At 40.8% G+C, this 21309-nt stretch overlaps 1 protein-coding gene across 6 annotated transcripts in view; it reads right to left on the minus strand.

The window, feature by feature from the left end:
- Positions 1 to 21309, minus strand: part of PLCG2 (phospholipase C gamma 2) — a 66139-nt gene that overhangs the window by 990 nt on the left and 43840 nt on the right. For 2 of the 6 annotated variants that reach the window (XM_053399549.1, XM_053399547.1), the window contains exons 17-33: positions 20768 to 20946; positions 19939 to 20139; positions 18470 to 18589; positions 17462 to 17642; positions 16205 to 16273; positions 15742 to 15851; positions 15460 to 15556; positions 11148 to 11214; positions 9625 to 9782; positions 8879 to 8981; positions 7343 to 7552; positions 6962 to 7107; positions 5564 to 5678; positions 4012 to 4176; positions 2593 to 2681; positions 960 to 1138; positions 360 to 445 (exon numbers count right to left, since the gene is read on the minus strand). In XM_053399549.1, the coding sequence (XP_053255524.1) occupies positions 403 to 445; positions 960 to 1138; positions 2593 to 2681; positions 4012 to 4176; positions 5564 to 5678; positions 6962 to 7107; positions 7343 to 7552; positions 8879 to 8981; positions 9625 to 9782; positions 11148 to 11214; positions 15460 to 15556; positions 15742 to 15851; positions 16205 to 16273; positions 17462 to 17642; positions 18470 to 18589; positions 19939 to 20139; positions 20768 to 20946 (2232 nt within the window). In that variant the 3' untranslated portion in view covers positions 360 to 402. Of the gene's footprint in view, positions 1 to 12; positions 446 to 959; positions 1139 to 2592; positions 2682 to 2766; positions 2918 to 4011; positions 4177 to 5563; positions 5679 to 6961; positions 7108 to 7342; positions 7553 to 8878; positions 8982 to 9624; positions 9783 to 11147; positions 11215 to 15459; positions 15557 to 15741; positions 15852 to 16204; positions 16274 to 17461; positions 17643 to 18469; positions 18590 to 19938; positions 20140 to 20767; positions 20947 to 21309 lie in introns of those variants that run through there. The other 4 variants (XM_053399550.1, XM_053399552.1, XM_053399551.1 and 1 more) reach the window with 4 other exon arrangements.

Genomic DNA, 21309 nt, shown 5'->3' on the forward strand with positions numbered 1-21309 from the left:
AGGCCTTAGCAAAAAGGATAAAGGTGTGTTGCAGTGGGATTTGGAAAGGCTTAAAAGCACACACAGCTCTTGGAATTATGGCCATCATAAAAACAAAGGTCATACAAGTGGCACAAAATCATTGTGGTACACATGAGCTTGGAGTTCTCAACTGATAAGCTTGCTTTACAAACATCACACATTGTTACTGACTAAAGTTTACTATACAAGCTACTCCACCCTTCAGCGTTGTTGCTTTGTACAGATTGTTCTAGTATATACAATGTAATTTTTTCCTCGTTCCCTGCTAAAAACGTATTTTTCTGACTATTGAGCCTCCATTCTAAGCTGCGCTTCCAGAATAAATCAATGCCTCTTACCGGGTGACTTTATAAATAACGCACCAAAGGAAACCCAGTTCCTCTAGGAGTAGAATTTGCTGTTGCTGACTCTCTTCTCCCTCAGTCTGAAAGAGGACAAAGGAAAAAAGTCAGCCTTGTGGCAGGATATGCATCTATCCAAGTCCCCCGCCTGGCCAGCATTGTATTGCTATAGCAGTTGATATATGAGGAAATACGTAATTTTAAGGAAAGAAAATACTAAGAGTCATCATTGTAAACTGCTTTTTTAACATTCAACTGGTGTATAAATATTATTAAACAGGAGGCTGTAAATTAAATCTTCACATTTATTGAACATTTGATAGTCTTAATTCCCTATGTGCCACCTCCATGCATGCTAGAACCGTGGCGCTGCCTTGTTCTCTAGCTTTGTAAAACTGCTTCCTTCCAGCTGGAAGACAGCCCTGTTTGTTGAGTTTGCTAGTTCAAGGAGCCAGGCCTATTTTGGCTGAGAAAATAGTTCCTAGCAAATCAAGGTGAAACAAAGGTAATTTATTGGACTCTTCTTCGTACTTTATTTATGCTATATTATCCAGAATCTTTGGGGATTTATTGGGAGCAGTGTCACCATCAAAGTACCTCCTGTTGCATGTCTCTTGATACACTTGCAGCTGACCCTCGTTCTTATTGAACTCTTGCAATAAATCATCTCGGCTGGGATTCTTTAAGTTCCGTCGGGTGTCATATAACTGATTGTTCAGCTCTGCTTGGCGTTGTCGTAGTTGCCGAAATGATGAATAGAGATCTTCTTCACCTTCCTTCAAAGGAAAAAGAAAGCCCATCTTGCAATGCACACACCACAATCAAATCAAAGTTAAGCACTTATTTACTGTCCCACTGGTTTTAATAAGGAATTGTTCAATGTTCTCCCATTAAAGGAACTGGACTGGGTCTATATCAGGGGCCATGTTACACCTGACTGCAGAATAGTAGAATGGAAAACTCACAACAAAGTTACTAATGCAAATGGGTTGGCGTCAAAGGGGTGTAAGCCAAAGGCACTTGCAAGGTACGACTGTATTTCTGGCCCACCTGCCAGAATTCCAATGACTTACATCAAATAAGGGGATTGCCACCTAGAGGAGTGCTGAGGCCCTGGCCCGCCTGGGCATATGAACAGAAGCAACTCCTTCACGAATCCTTTTAATGGGATACCCTATTTCTGGAGGGAAGGGCTGAAGATACAACAGACTAAGGTTGCCCAATGCCTAAACTGCCAGTTGTGATGATTGCTATGAGGTAGGCAAAACCCCAGGCCATAGCCAATTCACCTGATAGGCAAATTCCTACCCGGCTCCAAATATGGCGATCACAGTTGCCATAGCAAGGCCAAATCAGGATGTAAAATGCAACAAAGGAGGTTGGGTTGCAACAAAGTGGGTTGACAAAGGAGATCTGGGTGCTGGGGCTAGAATGGGCAACTTCAAATCCCCCAGGAGTAGACTTGAGGGAAGCCTGATTGCTCTGTCAGGCCCGTCCCCAGAGTATGTGTCCTGCCCTCCAAGCCAGTCTCCCATTGATCAATCCAGCAGGCTGGCACAGAGCTGGATTTCAAGTTGGAAGCTCACATTCAACCTGGGGACAACTCCCCAACACCCAGCTCTCTAGCATCGGCAGGGGAGGCACTGGCCGTCCTGAAATTCTGCCGCATTGCAGACTTCCATTCATGTTTGCAATTTCCACCTATTCTCCCTTCCAGCAGCAATCACTGCTTAACATCTCATTCAATGACCTGCCAACACTCAAAAGTGGCTTTCAAGGGCTATGTTGCAGAAAAGACTGCAGCAAAAACCCATACTGGAAACAGAACTCCGCTGGAGGTTATTAGGTACTAACCTAAGAATGGTATTTATATAGCACTTTCACATACATTAGCTTGGTAAACCTTGCAACACAGGGTTTGTATACATGTGCTGATGCTCAAACAACATTGCAATTTTTTTATATGTACTTTTAGGTGGGGGGGGGGGGAATGTCATTAGGATTGCATCATGTTGGGTGGAGCATCCTTCCTTCCCCAGCTTTAATCCTGATGAACATACATCCCATGCAGCAGTTAGTTAAAGAGAAATAGCTCCCACTGACACGATTGGGGTTCATATCCCCCCACCAATTTTGCAAATAGAACTGCATAGTTGGTGAGGGGACATTTTGGTGCATGGTAGGTCTCCATCCTAGTGGATGGTGGAAGTCAAACAGCTTCTGCACTTACCAGGATCTGCTGCATCTCACAATAAACCAAGAGGGAAGCCAGCTCTATATCCTCACTGTATCCATTTTTGAGAGGGACAGACCGAAAGCCTAAAGGGGTGGGATTAGAAAGGTTAACTTATAACTTCAAGGCTGCCTCAAACTCGTACACATGATGGAACAGCCTATAGCTCACCTGTTCTATTCTTGAAAGTAGAACAGAGTTTGGAGATTTACTAGGAAGCAGCAGGCAGAGCAGGAAAGACAGGGCATCATGGAGAATCGCAAGACAGTCACATGAACCAGAGCTGGAAAAAACCACAAGCTGCCACAAGGGATCTCAATTTCTGCAACAGTTCAAAAAGCAAAGTAGAATCTAAGCTAGCCAGACAATCTTTAGCAGGGATTTATTTCAGGATTCATTCCAGATTCAGAGTGTGATGAAGAATGAAGGAATGAACTCCATCATAACTGAAGTTTATTACTGACATAGGAATAAGCCCACTGTAGCAGGACTGATAATGCTGAGGAGGAGCTTCCCCAAGAAGAAGAAATTTCAGCCATTAAATTCACATTTCTTGCCTCCCCATCTCAAAACAGCTTAAATACTACATACAAAGCTTATTTCTTTTGCACTGAAAAAACTTAGATTTTCTACGGCCACTGATTTATTGCTGATTCACCATGTTCTACAAAAGAGCATTCAAAATCTCTCATAGAGAGAAAAATATAATAGAGGAAAAAATATCAAGAATCCTTAATACCTGCTCTACCGTACTTTGAATAGCTGTTTGCATGTTTTATTTTGTAAAGAGCCTTGTCCATAAATGATTTTAAATAAAATAAATATAAATTCAGAAAAAGGCAAGATAAAAATATTGTTCCAGGGGTTAGGAATTATTAAGCAGTTATTTCTGTATATCTAGAGCAGCAGACTACCATGAATAAGCAAAGAATTACAGAAAGCCTAAGGAAATGAAAGATGTAGTTGCAGAATTTATCATTTAAGCACTGGATAATTAACTCCAGGTGGGGGGTTATGCATGATGAAACGTTGAGCAGTTGGCATGTCAGGAAAATCTTGACAAGGGTGAGTCAAAAGCTTGCAAGCCAGAACAGCTAAGATTTTACTTGGGTCCAGGGCCTGGATGATCAGCATGGTTATGGCAAAAAACAACAACCCTTAGCTTACCACATACAATAAGATCTAATAAAGTGTTTTACTTATATATGTATGGTATGCACAGAGTTGGGACTCAAAGACCCCCCCTCCCAGCTTAATTCAGCAGCCACTTATGGCCAATCAGTATCAGTTGAGGGAGACTTTTCTAGCTCCCCTTTTGGTGTGCAGCAAACATGTCGCCTAGGATCTGAAAGCCAAAGAAATGTGCAAATTATCAAAACCTTTGTTCAACCTGTCAGTGTTATACTTGATATTTACCTGATTTGATTCCTTTGATGGGAAAAGTGCCATGTGCTAAGAAGTTGGGATCACTGAACATGTCTTCCTCATAGACAACGAAGCGCAGAAATGCTAGATTGGGGTCATAGATTTCAAACTTCACTTGCTCTTGAGATGCCCAGACTGGGTTAAGGCCATTGTCATCTGTAATAAAACGAACATTTCACAATATAAAGCAAGCAACTGTGACATTCCGCTCCTCCATGGTTTGAGGCAAGTGTAGAACATTTGGAGAAGTTTAGCTGTTTTTATTCTGAAGTGGGTCAGCCCATTCAAGCTTGAACACCTCAGAAAAAGAAGAAAGCTAAACTCTTTGGAGGCTAATGTGGACTCAAATCACAGGAGCTGCAAGATGTTGGCTGAACTAACTCAGGGGTCTGTGGTTGCAGACAAAGAGTGGCAACTGCTTTTACTAATAAAGGCCAAGAAAAAGCAATCATGAAATAATCAGGTAGCAGTATGATTTTCAGCGATGCTGATGTCAGAATATTCTCCATCCCCTTTCTCTGGGCTATCTTCAAGAATAATCAGAAGCATAGAGCAAGACAATGGCTTCTTTTGATTTATTTATTTTTTAGGAGAATGCAGTCAGAAAGAAGAAAAACAGCCAAGAAGTTGGAATTAAAAGAGTGCCAAAGAATTATAAAAAGGCAGGGGGGGATCTGACTGCCTCACTGATATACTTCTTGCAGGGAAGTTAGTGTGTGGTATTCAGTGCTAGTTGTACTCAAAGTAGACTCAATGAAGTTAATACATATGACCAAGATGGGTTCAATAATTTCAGTGGGTAATTCCAAAAGTAACTTGTGCACCATCCTGCCAAAGTTCCATTAATGTCGAGCAGAGCATCAAGTACACTGTCAATTCCCTCCAACAGAAGTGCTTAACTTTGGACAGACCATGTCCCAGGTTTTCAAGAAAATGCTGAAGGCGTACTGAAGACATTCCAAGGAGTCACTTTTTCTATCCTTTGTATGTAACTAGTGGAGTTTTAAAATGATGCAATTCTTATTATTGAACACTTGTAAAGCAGCTGCTTCTTAAGTGCTATAAAACAGTCCCTGCTCACAACCTAGTAGAGATGCTATAAAAGGAAATGGGAAGGGGAAAGGAGAGGAGAGGAGAGGAGAGGAGAGGAAACATTCAAGCAGCTGTACCTTCACTGGAGCCATGCTGGGCTTCCTCTTGCCATGATGTTCCTCCTGGGTGGCTGGAGTTGGCTACCCCTTCAACTATGCCATACCAGGTTGCAATGCTATGTAACATGATCAATTGCTCCACTTGTTTTAATTTGTTTATGATACTGTTTATTTATTACTTATTTATGATACTGTTATTCCAGCCAAGGAACTCTATGATAGTTATTTGGCCGAGACACATAGTGATTGCCCCAAGGTTACACAGTAAGTTCTGAAGATGAATGGAGACTTGAACATGACTCTTCATGCCCTAATTCCAACGCACGACGCAACTTCTTTCTTTTATATTGTCGCAGAACCCGTATTTCCATAGAGAGTTAAGAAGTACTTACTCACAACAGTGGTCTTGAATTTACTGTTATCATATTCAGCCCCACAAATTTCTACCTCCACAAATGGGCAGGCAATACTTCTGCCAGGCTTGGGAAGATGGCGAGCTCCGATTACCTGTTTCAGACAGTTTAACTTAGTTGCTGATTTTTTTTACTTTAAAATACATCCCACCTTTCCTCCAGAGATGTCAACATGGCCTACACACTTCTTCCCCTCCACATTTTATCCTCACATCAATCCTTTTAAGTAGGTTAGGCTGCGACACAATGCCAGAGCCAGTGAGCTACATGCTGAATGGGAATTTGAACCCATGTCCTAGTCCAACACCAAACAGCTAAATTATGTAGGTATCTTCCCCCACCCCCAAAAACCACAGTAAGTCACAACTGATTTCAACAAGTGATCCAGGCCCATCCACTGAAACCAATGTGACTTAAGAGCTCAGTTTTTGCTGTGAACATCTTATTACTTTGATAGTGGATCCAGCCAAACAGACCTTCAAAATTATGCCACCCATATACTTCATGTTAGGATATAATTGTCAGGACAATGAGAATGATCTATATTATATTATGAAGTGACAGAATTTGTTTAGCTTGTCTTTCTTCTAAGACGTTTTCTTCTAAACTCTGTTTTAGCAAATTCGTGGCAGAAATCCCTTATCTAAATAGAAAGGTATCTAGGTAATCTGACCCAACCTTCTCAAGCCCAGGAAGACCAAAATAACATTGCCAAATACATAGGCAACAGCAGGACAAGACTGTTTCTTGTCTTCAGGAGAGCAAGGGCAATGAACTCACAAGCAAGCACTGTTTGACACTGGGAAGGAACATGTGCCCTATGGGTGGGGTGCGCCACCAAACAGGCTACTGGTAGATACAACACAAAGACCCTGTCCCCTTCCATGGAAGAGCTCCTTTCCACAAGGCATCTCTCCTGGAAGTTACAGACTGCTGAGTCTGCAGAAGTGCTACTGAAAACAAAGTAAACATACTTTTACAGATGAGGAACATCTAGACTTCAACCAGTTAATCTGAAAGACTGCCTCCTTCCCTACAAACCCTCTCAGGTGCCTTCTTGGCTTTCCTTCACCTTAATAGACATGGGGAGTGGTGGCCTAGGAGAGGGCAAGCTCTATAGCAGCCCCTAGGCTATGGAACTCACAGAAGAGGGAAGCTTCATTAAACAGCTTCCAGTCAGTGCTGAAGACCCACCTCTTTACCATGGCTATGGACACTTGAGATTTATATTTTTGGGATCCACATTATTTTTGGTACTGTTTTAAATACGGTTTTTGTGTTGTAGTCCACCCTGTGACCTTAGGGTGAAGGGTGGGTATTTATTTATTTATTTATTTAATAAGCAATTTACTTAAAAACATAATAATAATCATTTACCCTCACTGTCAAAATCATCTGTAGTTTCTTCTTGGATTCATTTGGCACCGGATCATACGCCTCACTCCTCATACTTTCTGGCTGCAGTACATAGCCAGTCCGTCCATTAAGGGAAAACAAGGCATGATTCATTTGCATGTATTTATCTAGAGAAAGAAAAGATGTGTTAGCCAGATTTCCTACATTAATAAATCTAAAGGGATTAGAAAAACATCAAATAATAAAGACAAGTGGTATCACACTTTCCCCAAATGCATGAATTCAGCAATACAGAATGTATGAATAAAGCAATTAAGCAGGATACCAAGGAAAGAGGTGTTTACTTATAAAGTGGTGGGTGGGTTGAGAAATGGGTAAAATCTTCCATTGTGAGATTTTTACCTGGTGTCTGGAAATTAAGAGCCACCATCTGTGATCCACAAAACCAGAAACGAAAAGGATCATAATTTGAGGAATCTACTCTCTGCCCTTTTGGGTATATTCGTGTCAGTCCCTTCTGATTATATTTTAGTAGATCAGCAGGCTTCTGCTTGACAATGCCTTCTGCTTTGGTCTCCACAAAGGAACGGATTTCTTTGTAATCAGGATTTTCTACAAAAGAGAGGTGAGAAGAAGCCACTCATTAATATATGCCTTCACTGAGGCTTTATAATATTGATGGCAAGTTTCATTGTCCCTTGACTAAATTTGTTTCTCCAAGTGATGGCCAATGTTTTTGGCACTGGTGCTACATCAAGTCCAAACAATGGTTCCAGGACACATTATAATCTGCATTCAGCCCTTTACACCTTGTGCAGCTTTGACTCTGCACAGCAAAGTGGCAGGGAAGCAGGCAAATTTGCTTAACCCCACGCTGAAACGTAATTTTGATCATGTATTTTTAAAATGCAGGCTTCATTTATAGCTTGATAAATTTCATGTCTCCTTGTTTTTAACATTCAGTTTTATACATATATCTAATGAATGTTTTGTAACACATTTAGAGGGGTTTTTTGTCAATTAAGCAGTGTATAAACTTCTGAGATATATGTAGAAACTTAAAAAAATAAAGAAATTAGCTACACTTATGATTTTAGAATTTTATGAAGTTTTAATTATGAGGCATTTTTTTTAAGAGTTGGCAGTCTATATGCAAACCAATTCCCTGAGTTTCGCCACTCTTGCAATGCACTGTCGGGCAACCAAATAATGGAAATTAACGAATGGTTACATTGAAGAGGGCTAGCTTAATTTTCAGTGGCTCCCACTGAGTTCTATGAAATAAGAGAAGCAGGTTACTACAATTTGAAAGGACTGTCAACAGGTCATACAACCTGCTCAGAAAATGGGATCACTGGGTGTGAAGGGCAGCCTCAGAACCCACTCTAATGCTGTCTTCAAGCATACCCATTTATCATACCCTACACAAGCATGGAGGGCTATCAATGCAAGCCACTTTCCCTGACACTGGGTGGCCCAGCCTAATTCCTCTGATACTTGCCACCAACCTCAAAAAGGTCATCCAGAGAATTACAGTGCCTCAAAGTCTGAACCTGCTCTTAAGAGGCCTCTGGAGATAAAGATTCATTAACAACATTAGGCACCCAGCTTTCATGCTCAGCCACTATTGCAGTTAGAAATGTCTAAATCTTCGGTTGCAATTTTTAACCATTATTTTTAATCCTGCCCCAACCAAGCAAGCAATGAATAACTGAATCTCATACGTCACATGTTTTTGGAGACTGGTTAACTTTTCCCCCAGTGTTCCATTCTCCACACTAAGCCAACCAAACTCGCTCTTTCTCTCTCACTCCTCAGGCATCTAAACCTCCTTTGAATATTTGTTGCTATTCTCTAGACACATCCTAGTATACTCTTTGATCATGTCTAGCAATCTAGCAGATGAAGAGTTCAAATTCATAATTAAAAATACATTACCTAGGTTGTCCTTTGTTTTGCTCGTGGGTATGCAATATACCACCAAATCAGACAATTCCATGGCAATTAACTGCTTCTTCTCCCAGAACACCCTGAAATTTTCCTGAGGATTTAACACAAGTTAAAACATTAGTCCAGGGCAGTCATCTGCACTGAGATCCCTCAGCTGGTGTCAAAGAAACAGAAAATTGTGAAATCTAATTTTCAACTTTAAATTTGTCTCTGCACTCTCTCTTTGTCCCTGATCGCTCTCTGTGCCCAAATTGCAGTGATGTTGAAACAAGGGCGCGGATTCAACTAACTGGCTCTGCTAGTGAAGCCCTGCACAAAGACTTCCCTACTTTCCAAGTATGAATTCTGGCTTTCAGGTTCGGTGTGGTGTGTTTTTTTTAAGAAAAAACATTTTGGCAGTGCAGGGCCAAAAAAACCCTGAACTTACACCACCAAAAAAAATCTTGCTTTGATTGCATAGTCACACTTTGAGGTATTATTTTCAAGTTAAACTTGCATGATATTGGCACATAAAGCAAAACACAAAGGTGCGTATTATGCTTTCATGATATTGGAAATATGGCATGATATAGAATTTTAGAAATGGTGGTGATATAGGCTTCTCTCAAAGCCCCTTTGCTTGCAAGGGAATCAGATGTTGGGTGTGGACCATGTTACTGGTCCTTCAGTCTTTGCTCAAATCAAAATCACTCTTATTAAAAATTAAGTACTGGAAATTATGGCTTCCGTAGTACCTCTTCAGTAGTTTTCGTTGTGATTTCCCTGACACTTTGATACCATACAAATAGCTCTTCCACCTTTTCTGTTGCAAATTCAACAGGAGCATCTTCAAGATTCTTGGGTTCCAGGATAAAGACAAAAGACTTTCCATGTTTTCCCTGTGTCATTTTTACTATTGGGAATCCAAAACAATAAATCATATGTACATAATAAACACATCTTAAGACATCAAATAGCACTTGAGAGAAGTTTGCACGAGATCCTGGTAGGATCCCATTAATCAGTGAAAACATACATTTATTACAAAACAGTAATATTAAAAGCCTCAGCATTCTTCAACTGCTCTATAGTATCCTTTGATTCACATGAGAGCAGCTCAAGTGTTGGGGCACCTTAAAGACTGACAATTCATTTATAACATAAGCTTTAATGGACCAGAGTTCACTACACCACATGCCATAATAAATTTGGCATTATCTATTTGTAGTTTATTTATCATGGCTTATTATTATCTTTTAGATTTCTATACCACCCTTCACCCGAGGATCACAGGGTTTTACAGTATAAAAACACAGAAATACACAACATAGTAACAAACGAAAATGATACCCTCCCTATCCTACAAGTTAAAAGACCATAGATTGTTTAATTAGCCAAAGGCCTGGGAGAAGAGGAATGTTTTGCCTGATGCCTAGGAGTGCATTCTACAAGCGAGGAGCTACCGCAGAAAAGATCCGTTCTCATGTTGCCACCCTCCAGACCTCTCATGGAAGTGGCACATGAAAGAGGGTCTCAGATGATGATCACCATAATCTGTTAGACTTTCAATTGCCACAACACACCAGTAGTTGTTTTCATACCTTTTCAAATTTTATTTTAATGCTTTGGGGACCATACACTTCTTCAGTGGACAACCTCAGTTGTACAAGAATATTTCTAAGTGGCAAAAAGGCAACAATACCAGCTTCTTCTGCCTTACAGAAACACTCTACCATTTTGTGAACCTTTCGAGTGCATTTTTATTTCAGGTTGTGCCCTCCCCATTCTTTTCTGAGCATGCATTAAATCCATCCTTTTAAAAGAGGAGTACATCTGTTCCCTCTCACCTCCAAATCCGCATCCCCCCTCCAAAATTATACTTGGATAAGAAATTACAGTATTGCCCTTCAGAAGAAGACTTGTCATTCAAAAATTAAAATACAGTTCAGATATGTTAAAGGATAGATATATCTAAAAAATAAGTCCAATAATATCACAGTGGCCATGGCAAAGTTTCTTTCAGTAGTTATACGAATCAAAGATCAACATACCCATGACTAAACAAATATTGCTTCAGTCTCCCTTCCCTAGGGGGTTGTCTGTATGAATCTGTATTTTATTCTGAATCCATGTTATGGGTCGTTAGACCGCAATAAAGATTATATATATATATTGGAATAAAAAATAGGTAGACTTGACAAACTGTTCCCTCTCTCACACACACACATACACAAGATACTTTACACGTAAGGAGTCAGGAAGTCAGAAGGATACATACCAACATTATACTTATTGAGATCCAAAATACCCCGGCATAATGACCCTAAAGGATTGTCCTCAATTATCTGAAATGAAAAGATTTATTATGTTTGAAGTTGGTTGTTTTGCCCCCTTTATCAAATGTCCTTGGAGTGTAAAAAATGAATTCATTAAATTCCCAGGACCAGTGCTTAAAAAATGATATTCATTCACCATGAAGGAAGAATTATTGCTTAAGCAGAGCTTCTGGATCACTAATTAAGCAGTTTTGCTGCTTAATTAAACTGCTACAGTGATGTGGCCAATTCGTTTTTCAAGTTTGCCTTCGATCTATACTTTCTATTTATTCTGTAGTGACAGAACATAGGAACTACACTCATATTCATTCCTGAAGTGTATGGGTTTCCTGTCACTGAATAATATTAGCAACCATAAAAAATTAAACTGCTTGGTGATAATAAGATTAAGGAAGTCCATTTACTACTACCAAAGCTAGTAATTATTAACATTCTAATAGTTGCCTTCCTTGAAATTCATTGGCAGAGCCGGAAAGCTTTTCAGAAGATCAAGTTCTTCCTTCTGAGACCATTGCAGATTTTTCACGCTCCATTGCATTCTTAACCAGCACAGCTAAGCATCCTTTACCCAGTTTGATAATCTTATCTTCTGGGCACTGGCATAACTAACACTGAACACCAATATTTATTTATTTAAGTTACTTATAAAAGTATATATCACGGGAAGCAAAATGCCTCTCAAAAGGCTCTGTGCATTCACACACAGCTCATGCATATGCTTCCTTATTAAAGTCAGGATTTTTGGCTAAGCATTGCACATGAACTTTAGATCTGCATTGCCATGCCAGGAGCTGTAGCAACACTACTCCTCCCAACACTGCTGGGGTAAAGGAAGAAACATGGGCTCCCCTCATGTTAATCTGGCAGCACCAGAAGGTGAAACTTAAGTCCAGCCTCATTTACCACAGCAAAGGCATGAGTTCCCCTAAGATCTTTCCAGGCCAGTTTCTGCATAAACTTTAGCGCCTATTCAGGCATGCAATCACACCTGTTTAGGCAGAGCTGAATGTCTGATTTTATTGTTTTAACTGCTGCGTGAAGTGTTTAAGAGTTTCTAATTCTCATGTTTTCTAATAAATCGTTTTATTGTATGGTTTATTTGAGGCTGCTTTAATGCCCCAATGGAATTGTTACTGTGTGCTTTAATTATGTACAGTGGTACCTCGGGTTAAGTACTTAATTTTTTCCGGAGGTCCGTACTTAACCTGAAACTGTTCTTAACCTGAAACACCACTTTAGCTAATGGGGCCTCCCGCTGCCGCTGTGCCGCCGGAGCACAATTTCTGTTCTGTAACCTGAATCAATATCTAGGAATTTACTTCCAGCATAATATGGGATGGAAAGCGCATACCACATACTTACAAAATAAGGGCAAAGCCCTTATCTATGCTCTATTACGCTTTTTCTTTACAGAGGGGGCTATGCATGTTCCATCTGCCTTAAAAGTTTATAGTGCAAAAGTGGTTGCAACTATGGCCTATGCGGTCCCTCTATGGGGCGCTTTTGTAAACCTCATGCCTCTGGTGACATTGCAAAATCTTTTTCTCAGACGCCTTTTGAAACTACCCTCCTGTGTAAGCAACTTGGCTATTCGCTTAGAACTTAAGACCCCCTCCTTAGAGATCCTGATGTGGAGACATGCCTTTAATTACTGGCTGTCCCTTTGGCATAAATTGCCCAATTACCATCTTATTCAGTGCCTTTGGAGAGATGAATTTACCAGCCCATGGGCAACAAAAATCCATTCCAAACTGTTGTCTTATGGAATCTCGCCTTCTGATATACTAAATTTAGATCTAATTACAGCAAAAAAGGTCATCAAACAAAGATTGGAGGAGGTTGATTTGCAACAAAATCTTACTACAGGTGGAGGTACATGTTCCCCGATAAATCAGGGCATTACATTTATGTCCCAGATACCTTGATATCTGTCTACCTTATCGGTTGCGTCGCATAGATTTGCTTTTGTTAGAGCCAGATTTAATGTGTTCCCCTCAAATGTGCTGAGCAATAGATTTTCTAATGGTAAAACCTCTGTTTTATGCGCATGTGACAACAAATCAATAGAATCCCTTTATCATATCTTGTTTAATTGTCCTTTATATATTGTTCCCCAATCAAAGATTCTGAGTTCAATCATTTTGGAAACTGTTGCTAAACCACCTGAATTACATCTAGCCTATCTACTCCAGGACATTGACTCTTATAGAACATTACAGGTTGCCAGATTCCTGAATTCAGTTCTTTCATATAAAAGACTTCATGGAATGCTGCATGACTATTAAAAATCTAGTAAACTCTATCCACCATCTTTATATTCAAGGACACAATATGGTACATCTAGAGATTGTATGTAACGTGAAGGAGATTATGCACTGAAATATTTTAGTTGATATTTTAGAATGTAAAATGCTATTTTATTTATTGATTGGTTTTACCTTGTGGGCTTATAGCCGAATAAAGTATTATCTATCTATCTATCTATCTATCTATCTATCTATCTATCTATCTGTAACCTGAAGCGTCTGTAACCTGAGGTACCACTGTATTGATTTTATAGTTTTAAACTTCTTGGAAGCCATACAGAGTGCTGGAGGGAAGGCTGCTCCCTGTTACAAGGTCCATTTCCACCTGCCCTAGGGGGCAGTGCCCAAGCTCACCCTGAACAGGTAACATAGGCTCCTGGGAGGCACTGGGACATTGCTGGAACCAGCGGCAGAGCATATGCCCGCGCTGCCCAGGGCGGGTGTGCTCCCGAGGGGGACGTGGTGCAGAGGGTGCCCTCCCATGCACAGGATAGCCACTTGGGTGCCCGGAACAGTGCAGCCAGGGGCAGAGCGAGCCGCACATGGGGTCGGAGTAAGCTGCCCTTGACGGACATTTGATGTGCCGGCTGCCAGTGACTCCCAAGCTTCCCCCAAGCTGTCAAAACGAAGGGGGAAGGGGGTAATGCCGCCAGCAAAGCAGCGCAGCTCCCCCCCTTATCCCGATCACTCGGTGTAGGCTTGGGAGTCGCAGGCGGGCAGCGCGCCGGATGTCACCCCCCCTAAGTGAGGGCATCCGGGGCAGTCCGCCCCCCCTTCATAAGCAGGGCCAGATTTAGGTTTAATGAGGCCCTAAGCTACTGAAGGTAATGGGGCCCTTTATATGTCCAGCTGTCCTTTGTCAACAACAAATTGTCACTGTTTTTTGTGTTGAATATATGCTATATGGTAATTTATGGACCTAATAGGTATCTAAAGCCATTTGCACATAACAAAATATGTATTTTATCGAAGTAATTGTTGAACTGAAATACAGTTAAGAAGTATATTAATAGTGAAATACAATTAAGAAGAAATCTATTAATAGTGAAATAATTATTAAGCTCTAACTGCATGTAGGTTTTATTTTATTTGTTTTTTATCTTATATTTTGGAAATGTACATCCAGTTTTTTTCCTTTAAATTTTTTTGGGGCCCCCAAAAGAGTGGTGCCCTAAGTTATAGCTTGTTTAGCTTATACGTAAATCGGGCACTGTTCCTACTACGCCCATGGCTGGAAAAACTCTTGGGTTGGGACAACTGGCTAAAATGTTTTAAATGGTTCAAATTTTGGTTCCTGTTTTGTTTTGTTTTGTTTTGGTCAGGTTGGTGTTGGTTAAATGTTTAGCTGGGGTTGACAGCTATTTTAATTTGGGTATAACTGTAAACTGTTTATTATTGTTGTTATTGGTTTCTATTGCTTTATTGGTTGGTTGGTTGGTTGGTTGGTTGGTTGGTTGTATAGGGTTATTTTGTTTTTTATTATTTGATGTTTTGGTGTGTTTTTATATATATTGTAAGCTGCCCAGAGAGGCTGGGAAACCCAGCCAAATGGGTGGGATATAAATTTTAAAATGATTAGTATTATCATTATTATTACTGGCATGTGAGTCGTAAGACAATAAATACTCCACATGACTGTCACCATTTTAGAAATAGGGAGAAATTGGCACATGCCAAGAATCTCAAAGCTGACAATACACGTTCTTCATACAGAGAAGTGTTAAAGAGCTACTAAGCCCAACTTTCTGTTCGTGTGCACATCACAGTGCTATATACAATCCCACCCTCTGTCCACAATGCTGCATCTCTGTACGCTTGTGGGACAGCATCCAGAAAGGCAACCTTACACACAAAAGGGTCTGAATGCATTACCCCTTTTTTTGGAATAACTGAATGGATTTTGTGAATATCATAAACTCTAGAATATAGATAACAAGTATCTTCCTACCTGATTCTCAAGATCTTCCGTGTTATCAGAGGACATGTCTTCCACATAATTGGCTGGGAAGTAGTGCTGAACTTTGTACCCATAATCGCCTTTCCACCTGAAAGAGAGAGAAACATGTGCTAATCAAATTTGAGACACCATATCCAAACGAGGTATTATAGAGAGGTTCACATTTTTTAAAAAATGCTCAAAGCCACGTAGTGAAATCTAGGGTCGAGACACAGCTTGGTCTACGGAAAACATCACCAACTCGTACCAAAAATATAAAAGCTGCCTTCTTACCAGCCACCAACTTCTTTTGAGACATTATGAATTAAAGCCCCTCGGCAAAAAGTCAGCTCATCGTCTCTTTTCGCTTGGTAGTCGTACAAGGCTTTAACAGTTCTCTGCGGCTTCAAGAGAAACAAATGGAAAGGAGCTTTAGGTCAAAGTGAATTTGGGGGAACAACCACAAACACTGGAATACAATCCAGAAACAATCTGGATTGCCCTCCAGACATTTTGCTGGCAGGTGCTGATGGGAGCTGTAGCCTATAGGTTTGGCAAAGGCTAAGTTAGACTATAGTCAGTCAGTCATTCTCTCTCTCTCACACACACACATACATACACATTTTCCCGCCCTCCAAATACACCTTTACCTACCATCAGTCCTTTCAATTCTCTAAACAGGAAATTAAGATAAAGGATCTGTCAGCTATTCTTTTCTTTCAGATCAAGAATAAGTTTGAGCAAAACTTTAACATACCACAGAAGGTGTTATTTCACCAGGTTCCACATATGCCTTCACTTCATATAATGAGCTAGGATCTTTCTCCTAAGATTGAAAAGGGAAAGAAAGTAAATTGCACAGCTAGAAAAAAGTAACTCAAAGCTTTCTAGTTAATGTGCTAACATAAGAAATTACACTGTCCAAATATACTTCTAGCAATTGAGCAGAGTTTTGTGATTTCCCCACCCTATCTTAGCTTTGGGGATTTCAAAAAAACGTCAGTAGGATTTTGGCAAAGGTTTCTGCCTGGTTTTTCATATTAAAACTAGAAATTGATGCTTTCATAGTGATTTACAACATGTTTATTGTGTTTTTAATATTTTGTTGGGAGCTGCCCAGAGTGGCTGGGGCAACCCAGTCAGCTGGGCAGCATATAAATAGTAACATTATTTATTATTATTATTATTAGCAGTATTTTTTTTAAGACCTAGGGAAAAAATAATTACTATTATTTTATCGTTGAACTCATTGGTAAAAAGAATTTAAATTATATGCCTCTGCTTTCTGCACAGAAAAGAATAAATTTTCTCACACATGGATTCCCCTGTGTGGGTTAAGGACTTAGGACAAAAATGCTGGCTGAGGCAATGGAAGTTATAGTCCAAAATCTGGAGAGCAGATTGATTTAATATATTCATCTTCCATTCCAAAACAAAAACTGTAGCCTGTAGGTAGACTTTTGGAATCATTGGCTTGCAATTGGCCAGACACACTGGTCAAAAGAGAGGCCTTCTTGCGTGTTACTAGGGTAGACAGGACTAAAAGCTACAGCAAAATATTCAGGGCATACACCAGCATAAAACATTATGATCTCTTAATCAGAATGTGAAGCTGGCTTCAAATCCCAGGTAAGCGAAACCCCTGCTTTTCTATTTATTAATTTTAAGGGATTCCTACTTCACCCCCTTGGATCCCATTATCCATAGCTAAAAAGCAATGGTCTTCCCAGAGCATTAAATATTGGTCTGGAGAACATTCTGAAGGTACCTGAAGGCACGTTCCAGTGCTGAAGCCCAATTGGTTCTGCTTCATATGCTGCCTGGGATGGGCAAGGGGCCGAGGTACCATGGATAATACTGAAAATCCCAAAATGCTCAGCAGGCTAAAGCTGCCTTTAGGATGACCTCTTGTGGGTGGAGGGAGAAATATACTCGTACCGCAATAAATCCCTGAAAGCCACCCAGCATTCTATGCAAAGCCCTGGCGCTTTGGTTAAAAAGGTAAAATGCTTGCCGTGCTGTAGCGCTCCAGCAGCTCCTCCGTCACAGGATAGCGCAATTTCATTTTCCTATACAACGGGTGCTTCTCATAGTAGTTCACCAGTTCCACTAAACTCTCAAAATAAGCAGATGTTCCCATGACAAAGAGGCGGCCTTCTCGTTTGATTCGGCAGTGCTTTACTTTCCCCTCAGCTCTGTGGGATTAAACAGTGAAGAGCAAGCTTTAGAAAAAGACAAAATAACAACAACAACAACAACAGCCATATCATATTATCAGTCCTTAAGCTCTGAAGTGGCATTTTCATTTTCCTCCTATTTAGGCAAGTTATTGCAGGAGTGATTTGGCTATCTAGAGACAGATTGGGGGACGGGGGGAGATCCTTGAATTTCCTGGTTCAGAAATGCACATCTCAGGGGCTTACAGTACTTGCCTTGTACATAAGGTGAGCATTATAAGCTCCAAAATTCTTGCATTTAATCCACTCCTTCCCCATTCCCACCTAGTCAGCCCCTACACCACCCCCACCCATCTTCCAACCCCCTACTTTGCCAGTATGGCCATAGGGTCTTAATTTGTGCCGCTGGGGCAGCCACCATGCAGAGTAAGCAGCTCTTAGCTAGGTCTTTCCTGCACTGTAGTACTAGCACAGATAGTGAACAGAGTGGAGAACCGCCACCCATTAGTCCAGCTGGACCAGGTAACCTGGCCTTATCTCTGTTGCTTCAGGCTTGATTCCTCTCTCCAAGTTTCTTATCTGATGGAGTTTCTGCCCCAGAGTTTCCTGTGTCTTGCATCTCTTTGCTTTCCTCGGGCCTCTGCTTTATGGAATGTAGCCATCTACCTGCTTTGTCCACATACGTGCTTCTGGCCCCTCCGATACCCATTCACTGTTACACACCTTAACTTGTGTCAGACCTGGACTACATACTCCCCTCTGGTCCTTGCAACAAATAGCTTTGCGGTCCGATCTGCAGATCATGCATGTCAGGTCAGGTCATAATTACGAAGTTTGTGTCTCACCTGAAAGTCATGGCATAGGAATTGGGTTCGTCCCTCTTCCTTATCAAAAAGGCTCCGTCTCTTGGAATTCGCATCAGCATATCCTCTGCTTCTCCTCTGCTCAGGTTACTGTAGTACCAACTACAAAAACAGGAAGAGAGGAGCTTTCAGAGCTTGACATATTCCCATTAACTCAATGATAAAATTGGGTCATTAAGATAAAAGCCATTAAATCAGTGATAAAATTGTGATTTCAAGCATCAGATGCTCAGTGATGTATAGACTTTGTCCCCTGTTATAAAAGAAATAAATAGCAAGTTACTGCTAAATGCTGACAGCATTTGTTTCTGTCACTTTCACACTGCATAAGAAGCCCAAATGAGACAATTTGGAGTCTGGAAAACAACATGCACGTGGATGCAGGAAGCAGAAGGCCACCCTAACAACTAATAGAGCAATAATAACACACAGTGAGTTTTTATTGATGGACAAGAGCAGTGCATTTCTTTTGGGGGCAGGGAGAACGATCTTACCATCGCTATCAATCTTGTACCCCAATTTTATAAGTAAAAGTAGATATAAGACAACACCTTGTGGTAGTTCCTCCTTGGTTTGCACCTGAATGCAGCGGGGGTGGGGAACTGCATCCAGTCGACAGGTCCGTGAGCCAACTTCAACAGGTGGGCAGAGCCACCCACTCGTCATTTACCCGACATCATTATGATGCCAGGAAACAACTTCAAAGGGGCTCACTGAAACTGCCCATTACCAGGCATGGTTTGGATTTAAACCGCACCTTTAGAGCACAGAGGTGCTTGGGCGGTGTGAGTTTAATTCTCCTCCCAACGGCCATTGATTACATTGCAGGTGCTAATTCAAAGTGCATTTCAGTTGGGTTCTGTGAGGAAGAAAGCTCTTGGCAGGCATGAGTATCCACATATCTGACAGGCTGGCCTAGTTACTCCAGAATAAACCAACACATACCAACACTTGCAAAAGGAAATCAATGTTTAACACTGGAACACAGACTGTAACGAGCTGTACCAATGTAATAAAAGCAAACTCGAAATGAGCAGGATATCCTGCGATACAAATGGTCTAGATGTGCTCCTTGAATGGCAGTTTCCAACCACCATTCCAGCTCATAGCAAAACAATAAGAATTATAAAAAAAACACTTGGGTGTCATTTAAAAGCAGAAAGAGAAGAGAAGGGACTCAGCAAGAGCATCCCACATAACTAAAATCTCCTCAGCCTCCCTTGGTCTGCTATCTGGGAGCTCTTGGTTTTTAATATTCTCCCTTTCCGGATTGTTCAAGTCAAAGCACATATTCAGTGCAAAACTGCTAAACCGTTGTTGTTTAAGCCAGTTTTTTGCTTTTGTTTTAAATCAAATTCCCCATAATCCACAGTAACTGTGACAAGCAGTAAGCTTCAGCATTAAAAACAGCATTTCACTTCCCCCTACAATTTTGTTTTGGCCATACGTACTTCTTAGATTCATGAGGGTTGGGGTTAGGCACAGCATCAGTCAAACGTAGTTCAAATTCGGCACACCGCAAGTGTGCTTCTCTGTAATGCTGAACTAGATCACAGACACTATCAAAGGTGAGGTTGTCTGTCAGGAAATATTTTACGGTATCTCCATCAATTGAGGAACGGATATGACAGTGCTGGACTCTACCTGATCTCCTGGGAAACATGGACAAGAATGAAGCAGTTAGTTTACTAAAGCCAACACATCCATACACTTGCCTCTAGTTTCTTGCTATTTATTCAGCTTGTGAACCAAGAGGAGTGGGAAGGAAGATTGAGGGAAAATAGGGACTGATCAAATATTCAGACTAAGAATTTATGACATGTAAATCATAGCGTGCCAGAAACTGACATTATGGTGCACAGATTTTGGCACTGGAAACAGGAAATGTTAGTCAAAGCACGAAGTCCATTTGCTCAGTTTGTTTACCTGTAGAGTTCAGCAAATCAATTAGCTCATGTGAAAATGTAACATTCCATAAATATAACAGATGTGTAAACCAGGATTCAGCATTAGGTTTGAAGGAGAAAAATGAGGGGGGCTTGGAGGCATAGTCCTACTGCCCATCAGCTGGTGGGACAGGAGCACACCTTCAGATGCCCCCCCTCCTTGTTGCACCTTAAAACCTCAGAAGTTTGAAGGGATAATTATGAAAGCCTTCCTCTCTCCTTTGCTTGAGTAAGTGTTCTCCTATATCTCAAATTGCTATTCCTGTAGAAAAATCAGGAAAATGGCATACTGCTAAAGCATTAAGAAGTCAGAAGGAAAGAAATTATCTGTTACCAGAATGACAGTGTGTAGTCATTAGGGAAAGCTTCACTCTCCCTCACTAAGAATGTTCCATCCTTGCCACCCATTTCAGCACAATATTCCTGGAGCAGCTTCTCGGCAGTATTTCTCCCCTCTTTCATTTTTCCATGGAACCATTTCTCACCATAGTGCAGTTCAGCATGCTTCACTTCCTACAGTATAAAAGGGGACAATTTCCATTTGTTAAGATTCAATTTGCCATTCCTCTATAAAGCTAGCACTGAGCTCGACTCTTGTAGGGTTCATCAGAAAGCATAAAGTTTTATCTGAAGAAGCAGTGCTCCAAATTGGGAAGGGGGGGGATGCGCTTGGAAAAGCACTTGCCAAGAGAAAGGAAGGGGTGCCATTTGGCTGCACATGTTGCTGATGATCACCTCTTTTAATGTAGGAGGTGCAGCAGTCCCTTTAAAGGAGACAATCTACACTATGGGATAATATAAATAATTTGATCCTCACTCTCTTGTAAAGTGTGGACTCTTTTTTTTTTTTAATGCATCCAGTAAAGTAAAGTGGCT

Source organism: Podarcis raffonei, chromosome 8 (assembly GCF_027172205.1).
Source record: "Podarcis raffonei isolate rPodRaf1 chromosome 8, rPodRaf1.pri, whole genome shotgun sequence".
Lineage (NCBI taxonomy): Eukaryota > Metazoa > Chordata > Lepidosauria > Squamata > Lacertidae > Podarcis > Podarcis raffonei.